Source organism: Malus domestica, chromosome 15 (assembly GCF_042453785.1).
Source record: "Malus domestica chromosome 15, GDT2T_hap1".
Taxonomy (NCBI): Eukaryota; Viridiplantae; Streptophyta; class Magnoliopsida; order Rosales; family Rosaceae; genus Malus; species Malus domestica.
The window spans coordinates 45,371,964-45,382,094 of record NC_091675.1 but is presented as its reverse complement, the minus strand read 5'-3'; the positions used below and the strand labels follow the sequence as shown (position 1 = coordinate 45,382,094).

Sequence of the window (10,131 nt, the reverse complement as noted above, 5' to 3'; positions counted from 1 at the left end):
TGTCTAGGCATTCATCGCTCCGATTAATGTCTATACGTTTAAAAATTAAAAAATGATGCCTAGACCTGTTAAGGCGTCTGCCTAGACACCCGTTTTAGTCGCGAGTCACTTAGATAGAAAATAAGTAACTTTCATTTTGCATTTTATTTTTTCAATAAAGTGTAAGAAACTTGTTGCATACTTAAATTACACACATTATTTTCTTGTTCCCCATGTTTTCACTATGTTCCAATACATCATAATATATGTCTTTCTATTTTGTAGTTTATGATGAAATTATATATATTTTAAGTATAAGCATACATATTTATAGGAAATATAATAGATTTACTTAAATTCGTCTAACCCGTATATTCGCTAAGCACAGCCTGCCGCCTAACTTGGACCTAACGTCTTTTAAAACCTTGCTCACCACATAATATATCACGGTTAAATATGCATGGCTGAATTTTGGTAATATTAATCTAGCCGTTCAAAATCTGTGTAAGTAATAAATTCCGAAACACTCCAAATAAAAAGCAGACACATAAAAATAAAAATCACAAGTAATTTCTGATTTCTTAATTAAAAAGATATACATCAAGAAAATATAAAATGCTGGCATAACCCCTTTCCAGGAAAAAAAGGAGAAAGTTGTACCTGTAATAATCTAGAGCAACAAGAATGAAGCAAAAGTAATGCTCAAGGAGCTTGGAATTTACCAGTTTCCCACTGAATAATTCAGTGGACAAAACAGCTCACAAAAATAAAATAAAAAACAAATCAAAGCAGAAAATTAACAGAACCCAAAAACAAAAAGCATCATATCTTCCAACTTCGACTCCTGGAAATTGCTTCCTTCAATCCACCAACAACCCACGTCTCCTTTGCAATGTCTGATGAAATGTTGTAGAGATCAGAATCATATGCCCTCACCACCAAATTCTCCATCTTCTTTTTCTGCTTGTCTTCCTCCATTAAACTCCTCAGTGTAACTTTTGCTTGTTTCTCTTCCTTCTCCAACCCATTTTCTCCTCCTTCATCGTCGCCGTCTTCTTCTTCTTCGTCTTCTTCGTCGTCTTCTTCTTCTTCGTCTTCGTCGTCGTCTTCTTCTTCTTTCTCTTCTAGCCATGTTTTTGCAGGGGCGGACCTGCACCTCATTAGTAACAAAGCATTTGGCGGTGGAACGGCGGCTGCTGGAGCTTCAGAAGTTGATCCAATTCCGACGCCGTCATCGAAATTTGGCGTACAGTTTCTCTCCTTTTTGTCCTCTTTACAAAACCCATGACTCTGATTTTCCTGTAAAACCATAAACCATTTCGAAAACACAGTACTAGAGCTACTCTGGTCAGAACCGTCACTAATTCCCACACCACCCACATGGTTTTGTCGACCGTCTCTGTTTTCTTCCTCATCTTCTTCGTCTTCGTCTTCGTCGTCGTCGGAAGTAATATCGGATTCGTGAGGAAAAGAACCGAAACACCGAAAATCGAACCTGATACTTCTCAAGCAAGTCAAGAATTGCATGACTTCTTTCTTGAACCCGAAAGCCTCAGCCCAATTGGGTCTCCTCTGTTTCCTCTGTTTTTTGTTGTTGTGAATTCTCTCAATCTGTTCCATCACTGACTGCCAGCTTTTGCACGAGCCTGACTTGTGCCGGACTTTGATTTGTCCAGCACATGTGACTTTTGGGGACGTGGGCTCAGAGATCTCCGAACCCACGGACTTGGTCTTGGCCCACATCAGAGGACTAGCATGACCAAGACCGCTCCTCCCAATGCTCGACTTTTTTACGAGTTGATGCTGGTGGTGGTGGGGGTGGCGGCAGTTGGGCTCCGAGGGCCTTGCCGGACTGCAAATTGGCTTCGGCATGAGTTTTAGATTGGTTCTTGAAGGAAAACATACTAAGAGATCAGCTGAGAGTGCTCCTTTGGCCTCCCTTCGCTTCATATTTTGATTGTTTGTTGCTTTGCTACTTCAATTTTTCTCCCTTCTCTCTCTCTCTCTCTCTCTCTCTCTCTCTCTCTCCCCCTGTTTATGTTTCTCCTCTTTTTTTAAGATCTTGTGCTCTGCTTTGCTTTCTTGCTGAAATTGTGTGTTTTTTGGTTTTTGATGTGTGTTCTGGATGGGCTTTTAAAAGAAAGGAGGGATTTCTTCTAAAACAAAAACAAAAAAGAAAGGAGGGAGAGCTGGACAGCTTTCCTCCGCTTTTGCCTTTACTTGATGTATTTAACATCTCTGTCTTTCCTTTTTCTTCTTTTCCTAGTTCCTATTCTTTTTTTTGCAGTAATTGACATGACATCGACTAACAATCTACAGTATTTACCATATGATCAACATTTGAGAGATTATTCATGGATGTTACTAAACACCGGTCAAATATCAATCATATTGTAATAAACATGGACAAAGTATTCAAGTGTATCAAGTACTATAAATTAATATTCGCTATCATTTAAATTGATATCCAACATCATTTAAATTGGTATCTATTAAAATTTAATATTTTTCCTTCAATAAATATAAAAAAAAATTATGAGTTGTATTAAATACTATAAATTAATATTCGATATCACTAGTATTTTTCCATCAAACACTCTTTAATTGATCATTTTGTGACACTAGTTTTTGCACCCTTTGAAATGAGGTCACAAACATTGCTTCTTTCGTGGCCCTTACTTTTTCTCTATGCTTCCATAACATTTTCAAACTTTTTTTAAGAAAGGTGCATGGGAAAGTTAAAGGCCACGAGCCTTGTTTAATTATCCAATCATACAACCAACTTGTGAACCCATGCCCTATATTGCATTGCCGTGCCCACAAAAGCAAGTGAACAACTACCAAACAACTTCTCTTCATCTTCAATGGAACCCCACAAGAGTTGGAGAGGTCTTCTTATGTCATTCTTAGTGATTTCACACCCTTTCATTTTGATGGGATGTGTAAATAATTGCTTAGTGATTGAGTTAGTACTATGTCATTTAATAAAATCACTTGGTATAACTACCATTGTGATAGAGTCGAGCTAAAGAAAGATTGTTGTTCAGTTCATTCCTCTCACTTATTCACCTGCAAATCACAATGTGACACATTTACAAACATATCTCATGAAAAATTAGAAAATATATTTCTATAACCATGTCAAAGGAAAAGTCAAGAAATCATAGGTAGGTGATAGAAATGAAAAGAAAATATCACTCAAAATTTAAAACTATTTGCAAACACGTAGCCAAAATAGCTAAAACAAAATACTTAACCGTTTATATATTGAATATCACTCGAATAAGAAAAAATTAAGTAACATTTATAAGTTAAGATAAGATTGCTTCTTAATCTTCCAAAGTATTGAGAGACATTACCAAACTTACATTTTATTTTCTAATTTTCTATCCCTTCTCTCTCCAACTCTCTATAGGCAAACACAAGATAGTAGTGGCGGCTGGTGAGCTTTGAGAATATGAGCAATGCATTGTTTAACTGAATTTCATTCAGCTAGTAAACACGAGTTCAAATCTTCTGCACTTATTTTGTGTGTGGTCTTTTTGTAGCATTTATCATTGATTGACATGTGTTCATAAACTTGATCCTTCTTAACTCTGTTGTCATAAAATTAACACGTGTCAATTAATAATAGAAGTCACATAGGCAACACGCAAAATGAATAGAAGATTTGAAGTCAGTAAACCCAAGAGGGTTGTGAAAAGCAGAAAGAAATACTAGAAAAGAAATGATGGGATGCGCAGAGTTCATCATCAAAAAAGAGGAATGGGATTAGGCAAAGTGTGGATGTGATGATGAAGTGATAGCAATGCACTTGAGAGCTTGGAAAAAAGATGACCCCCTCTAACCACTACTTGCCTTAGGAATTTAGCATTAGACTTTACTTTTATTTGGGGCCTTCCATGCATGTATAGCCGAAAAAGGTCTCATACTCAAATCCATGTATTATATTACTCTCTTTTCCTTTTCGATTCACATTGATAGAGTATAAAATTCCATATCATTAATCCCAAGCCTTCAACTATAATATAAAATCATGTACCTCTCTATTGATTCCATACTAGTTGATTTTGACTTGGATGATAAGTTTTAGCATACGTTTAGAGTAATATACTTGATGTTAATTGATTTTGAATTGGATGCTCAAGTCTTAATATAGGTTCGTAGCAAGTAACTCTGCCACAAGTATTTTACTTCATTCAATAAAACTAGTTCACGTATTTGACTTAACTAATCACACAAGAGATCCCAAATGGTATATAAATTTTGTAATCAGGATGCAAGGCGGGGTAATATGAAAATGTAGCACCACTTAACATACATAGAAGCCAGTCAATTGATATTTGTCTGCACTTGATTGGAGAAGGTCTCAAGTTTATAGAATTGTTTTTCTAAGGTCCTCATTTGAGGACCTGCGAGGTTCTTTTGCACATGAGTCCTCAAATTAATCTTATTAGAGATTAAGCTATTAACTTAAATAATTCTTGTTGTATCTGAACATAATAATTCTTTGAAGTAATTAAATTAAAACAAAATTTCCGCATAAAATCTTTCATCTTCTTCCCTGCCGTCTTTCTTCTCCACATCCCCTTTCTTTCTCCATCTCTCTCTGGATTGTTCACTCTCCTCTCCTCCTAAGTTTTTTTTGTTTTCTTCGATGTGATTAACAAAATTCTAGCACAAAATCTTTTGTCTTCTTTCCCTACTGTCTTTCTCCTCCACAACCCATTCCTCTCTCCATCTCTCTCTTGATCATTCACTCCCCTTCTCTCCTCCTAAGTTTTTTGTTTTCTTCGATGTGATTAAATTAAAACAAAATTCTTACATAAAATCTGTCGTCTTCTTCCCCCATTGTCATTCTTCTCGACATCCCCTTCCTCTCTCCATCTCTTGCTCAATTGTTCACTCCCCTTCTCTCCTCCTAAGTTTTTTGCTTTTTTCCTTTTCGTGTATGAAAAAGGGAGAGGGACCCCTTTTTATATTTTTCACTATCATCAGAAAAATTCATATGAAAAAAGGGTTTACGCGTTTGAAAAAAAGGGGATGCCAATTTTCGAAAACAAACAATCTCAATTTTTTGGGTGCTTTGTAACTAACTGAGCTTGAATATTATTGATAAAAGATCGGATGAAATTGGATGCGTAAGTTATTATGGTTTTATGCTAACTGGATTTGTTGGGTTTAGATATTCAGCAAGGAGACTAGGTTTTTCATATAGAAGGGATTCGACATGAAGTGAAACGTTCTTCTCTCTTCTTGTTTTTTTGTTTTATCAATAGTATTTTGTTTCTTTGTAACAATAATTATTTAAGTTGATAAATTAAGCCATCATAAGATTAATCTGAGAGCTCATATAAAAAACCAAAGTCACAGGTTCTCAAAATAAGAACTTTAGGAGAGTAGCTCTCCTTAAGTTGAACTTGTATGGATGACAAAGATGATATATATTTTTGTGATAAGTTAAATACTTAGTTGTGGATGGTCCATATATGTTTAAGGTGCAAGTCTCAAACACTTTTGAGGTTTGATGTGCTGTCAAAGCTATAGCAATGAGTAGGATGATTTTCGTGACAGTATTTTCTAGTATGCACCTATACTCCGGGAGTCTTGGTCATTTAATCTTTTCGTTTCATTTTGCCTTGCGCTTATCAAACGCGGAATAGAACGTTATCCAGTTCCGTTCTGTGTGTACCAAACATAGCACGAAACCTCTATTCCATCCTATTTCGTTCAATCTCATTTCATCCCGTCTATGTACCAAACGCTCCTTAAATTCTCGTTCAAAATCTTTGGACGCACATCTAATCATAACATAGTTTTGGGTGAAGTGCCGATTTAGTCCCTAAATTATCACCTCAATGAAAATTAAGTCTCTGAATTGTTTTTTCGGTAAAATAAATCCCTAAATTCATTAAAATTGCTAATTTCATCCCTACTATTATATTCAAAGCTATTTTATCCAATTTTTATCAAAGTCACTCAACACACTTAAAGAGTGTCATACCGTCATTTTCTCGCTTATAAACCCTTAACATTTCATATAGGTTATGAATCTAACGTCTAATTTACCCTCCAAAGTAAACTTCATACACAATCTTTTTATGAAAAATTATCAATCTACCCTCCAATGTGTATTACATGCAAGTAACGTGACTTAAATTGACGGGAAATTAAATATAGTAGCTTCGAATCTAATATTAGGGATGTAATTGACATATTTCTATAATTCAAGGACTGATTTTTCTAAAATAATAGTTTAGGGACCTAATTTTCACTTGGTGATAATTCAGAGACTAAATTGACACTTTGCCCTATAGTTTTTGCATAAAGAGTCCTAGTGCTTGGTACACAAACATTTTTTTTGCACAAAAGCCAAAGCCCTTCGAAGGGAGAGAAACTTTCGTATCACATAATGCATACTCCAGGAATTGGATTTTCATAAGACCATGCGCACATGGATATTCATGGTATCATGTGATATTCTAAACCAATCTAATCTACGAACAAGTTTGAATTCGAGTACAAGGGAGCAAGCACACTACTTGACCAATCAACTAACCAACATTTACTACTAATCATGCTCACTTAATTGGTAATTTTCTGTTCATTTGATCCTTAAGTTAAGATAAAAAAGTTCAAAAAAAACAAAACAAAAGAAAAACATGCCGGCCAAGGAAATCTAGCCCAAGTCTAAAGTTAGCGAAAAATAATGGAGAAAGTAAAGGCACTATCTATGTTTGTTGACCTGTTTCTAATCTTATGCATCATTGAGAATTTGAGACGTGTAGGGTGAAGTGAACATGGATGGAGAAGTTGAGTTTTTAAAGTTGTGTGAGGTGGATGATGTCACCTTCTCGTTAACACAATGATTCCTCCTATATCACTAGCATTCTCAAACACAACGCAAACATGATTTATACCCTAATATTGAACTTTTATAAAATAATGAGATAGGTGAAACCGTGAAAGTTGAACGAAATAGTGACAAGGATTTGAACTCGGGTGCGTAGGAGGAACACATCCGCTTTAGATAACATCGACACTATAGGTTTATTTTACACCGAAATGTTTAAGTTATAGAGACGGTTTGAATTGTTATGATGGTCTATGAGCTTAAAAGAGGAGATTGATTTTGAAATGGTAAAGATGGATACCATATTGGTAAAAAGTAAAGCAATTAGGACTCTAAAAAGCTAGTAGTTGTATAGTCTAATCTAACTAAAAGTTGAGTTTCACATGTCCTTATATTGGTATCAGAAGAGGAACAACCGAAAATCCCCTCTTCAGAGGACTGCCTTTTCGGTTATACACCGGAGGGAATCGAACTCATGACCTATATTAATCCTAGTTCATTATCCTACCCTCCCTCACCGCTTGGGCTACCCCAAGGGGTTAAAAATTGGGCCCTTTGTTTGGCATCCCTTGCCACTTTTCATTTTGAGGTACAGAAGTATACAAGCTTTGACATTCATTCCCTAGTGTCAAACAGAGTTTTCTGTGGCCCTGCAATATGGTATCACCTGAGGAATTAACAGCAGCATTAGGTACAACTATAACTACAATCAAGTCGATTTTTCCATAGAATCGCAAATGAGGCAAACGACAGACCCAAATGGTTCTAAATAGAGACATGCGCTTAACCCCAAATCATCTCCTACCAACGTCATAGGTATTGTCAATGAAAATCTACAGTGAAATTCAATATTCACTCTCAGATAGATGAACTCAATGAAACTACCTGTATCTGATTAGAGATCATAATGTTAAACAAAAAGTTTGCAGACTGCAATGCAATAAAGAGTTAATACCTAACCATCTGGGAAACAAATTTATTTGTCGATCACTAATATACAACCAAGGAAGACCAAAGTAGGAACATATGCAACTGTAAGAGTCAAACACACAGCAGAAACTGATAACCTTAGTTCAAGATATTGGTAACCTAAAGCCTAAAAGAGCACTAAGCATAACTTTCAGTAGCAAATATCGTTACTTGTCCGATGATCACTCCTTTATATTGCATTCAAATTTTAAAGAATTTCAGAAATGCTGGTCATCCTTCTATCGCATCCAAAGTTCAAAGAATTTCATAAATGAAGCAGGTATAACACGATCGACAATAACATGAATTGAAAAGTAACAACTTTCTTAGAAAGACTAATAGAAAGAAACAGAAGTACACATAAGAAAATACCTCAGTAACAATCAGGAGATCATGATTTCCTTTCCATGCACTCTTCCTTCAAGTTCATTTGCATAAGGACTAACATATAACTCAGCAAACTTCTGTTTAGAGTATTTGCAGATTGTGATCAAATTAGGTGTTTTCCCAAGTAGTTTTTTCTTTTCGAGGATCTCCATAACTCGTAGACGTGGTTTCAGCCTGTGCTCGACACTATAAATAAGCAATTCTGGGCGATTAACTACAAACGAGATATCAAACTTGCCGGTGCTGAGTAGCAACTCTGTAACCTCCTTAATCTTGTTCTCAGATACCGCAAACACCTGAGGTACCCTTCTAAAAACCGCCGAGATATCATCTTCTGAAAGCCCCAAACTCTTGAAAAGCTTCACCTTCCGTTCCCATGTATCCACAGTCAGCGAAGTCATGATCCGAATTGCTGATAGGAACCTCTTGGACTTCATATCAAAACCCATCTCGTCAACCCTTTTAACAACATCCACAATACTCTCCGGCTTATGCACAAAAAACCTTGGAAACTGAAAAATGTATTTGATAATCTGTGGCAATTTTATACCATAACTCTGTAAGACCTCAACATTGGACATCATTGTCTTCTCCAAGTCATATTTAAGAAACCACCCGGGCAACTTTAAAGCCTTGAGCACACGAGCATTTGATCCGAGAATGTTCTTCAGCACCAACAGAGAAGGGCCAAGCCTATTATCGACACTTCGCCACAGAATCCAGGGGTCAGAGGACACAATATCAACAATGTCGGAATCCGAAAAGCCCAAGTCCTGGAAAACCTTGAATTTGGGTTTGAGGACGGTGTCAAGATTGGAAGTTAGAATCCTGGGGACCCTTTTAATCACATCTTCCATATGGGTCTTCGAGAAGCCGCTTTCTCTGAGAAACGAAATCACCGAACTAGAATCTGCAGGGCTTTTCAGAAAAGCGATTGTTGATGCGGCTTTCAAAGCGGCTTCTGGGGAAAACTGGTGTTGGGTGATTAAGTATTCAGCTACAGATACTTTGGATTTTGATTTCGGCTTTTCGAGTCGGGAGGAAGAGTAGAACAAGAGCGAGATTGAGTGGCAGAGAGGGGGTTTGTGTAGCTCAACTGAGGTTAGTGAGAGTAAGATTAGCTTTTTGTTAATCTGGGTTATCATATTTTGGGGGATTTTAGAAGTGATTTGCATATGAAATCCAGAGAAGTTGGAATTGAAATATAAACTTGCCTGGGATTCGTACCAAGTGGTGATGCCAAGAAGTATGCTCTGTGTCTCTGGCCAACTCCCGATTGTAAGGGTTTTCGTTCTTCCTGTATAAATTTGGCCCGTACTCTTCATTTTCCTAAACCCTAAACCCTGATTTTTGTAAGATTTTTTTAAGAAATTTTATTTGAACTCATATAATCTTTTTCTACACTCAACTTACTCTCTTCACTTATATTGATTTTTATTAAAGAAATAATATATCTTTAAACCCAATTTTATTACCTAAACTACCATATTAAACCTAATTCAAAATTCAAAATGTAAAGTTATATTTACACTTATTTCTTTATAAAATAACATCTCTAGTTGAATGTTTTTTTTTTTCAAAGAGGCTTCCTTTGCATTTCCATGGCTTTTTTTTTTTTTCCTACTACCAGACACAGACGTTTGCTTGTTTTTTTCTTTATGCTGATGCACATAAGAAACAAATCAAACAATTGATCCCCTTTCATTTATCAACAAGTAAGCAAATTTATAATCTAAGAACATTACTAAGAAATTTCTCCTTGAATTTTTTTCCAATTATGAGGCTTGCAAAAGCGTTTCTGGCGAAGTTCAAGTCAGCTGATTCTGACAAATAAATAATGCTTTTGCAATCTGTCCACCTATCTCATTATTAATACTCGGCTCCTTTTTTTGAGTTACCGATATTTTAATGAGTATCTAATGAGTTTTCGTCAAAATATCACG

General features: G+C 36.0%; 2 protein-coding genes across 2 annotated transcripts; both read right to left on the bottom strand.

The window, feature by feature from the left end:
* Positions 1-533: 533 nt before the first annotated feature.
* LOC103446495 (uncharacterized) lies at positions 534-2,160 on the bottom strand. The gene has a single exon (XM_008385634.4). The coding sequence runs from the start codon at positions 1,927-1,929 to the stop codon at positions 802-804; it is 1,128 nt and encodes a 375-aa protein (XP_008383856.2). The 5' UTR covers positions 1,930-2,160; the 3' UTR covers positions 534-801.
* A 5,218-nt stretch (positions 2,161-7,378) lies between these two features.
* LOC103446494 (transcription termination factor MTERF6, chloroplastic/mitochondrial-like) lies at positions 7,379-9,569 on the bottom strand. The gene is made up of 2 exons (XM_029095040.2): positions 8,174-9,569; positions 7,379-7,499 (listed from the first exon to the last, which is right to left on the bottom strand). The coding sequence occupies exon 1, from the start codon at positions 9,511-9,513 to the stop codon at positions 8,185-8,187; it is 1,329 nt and encodes a 442-aa protein (XP_028950873.1). The 5' UTR covers positions 9,514-9,569; the 3' UTR covers positions 7,379-7,499; positions 8,174-8,184.
* Between the last annotated feature and the right edge of the window lie 562 nt (positions 9,570-10,131).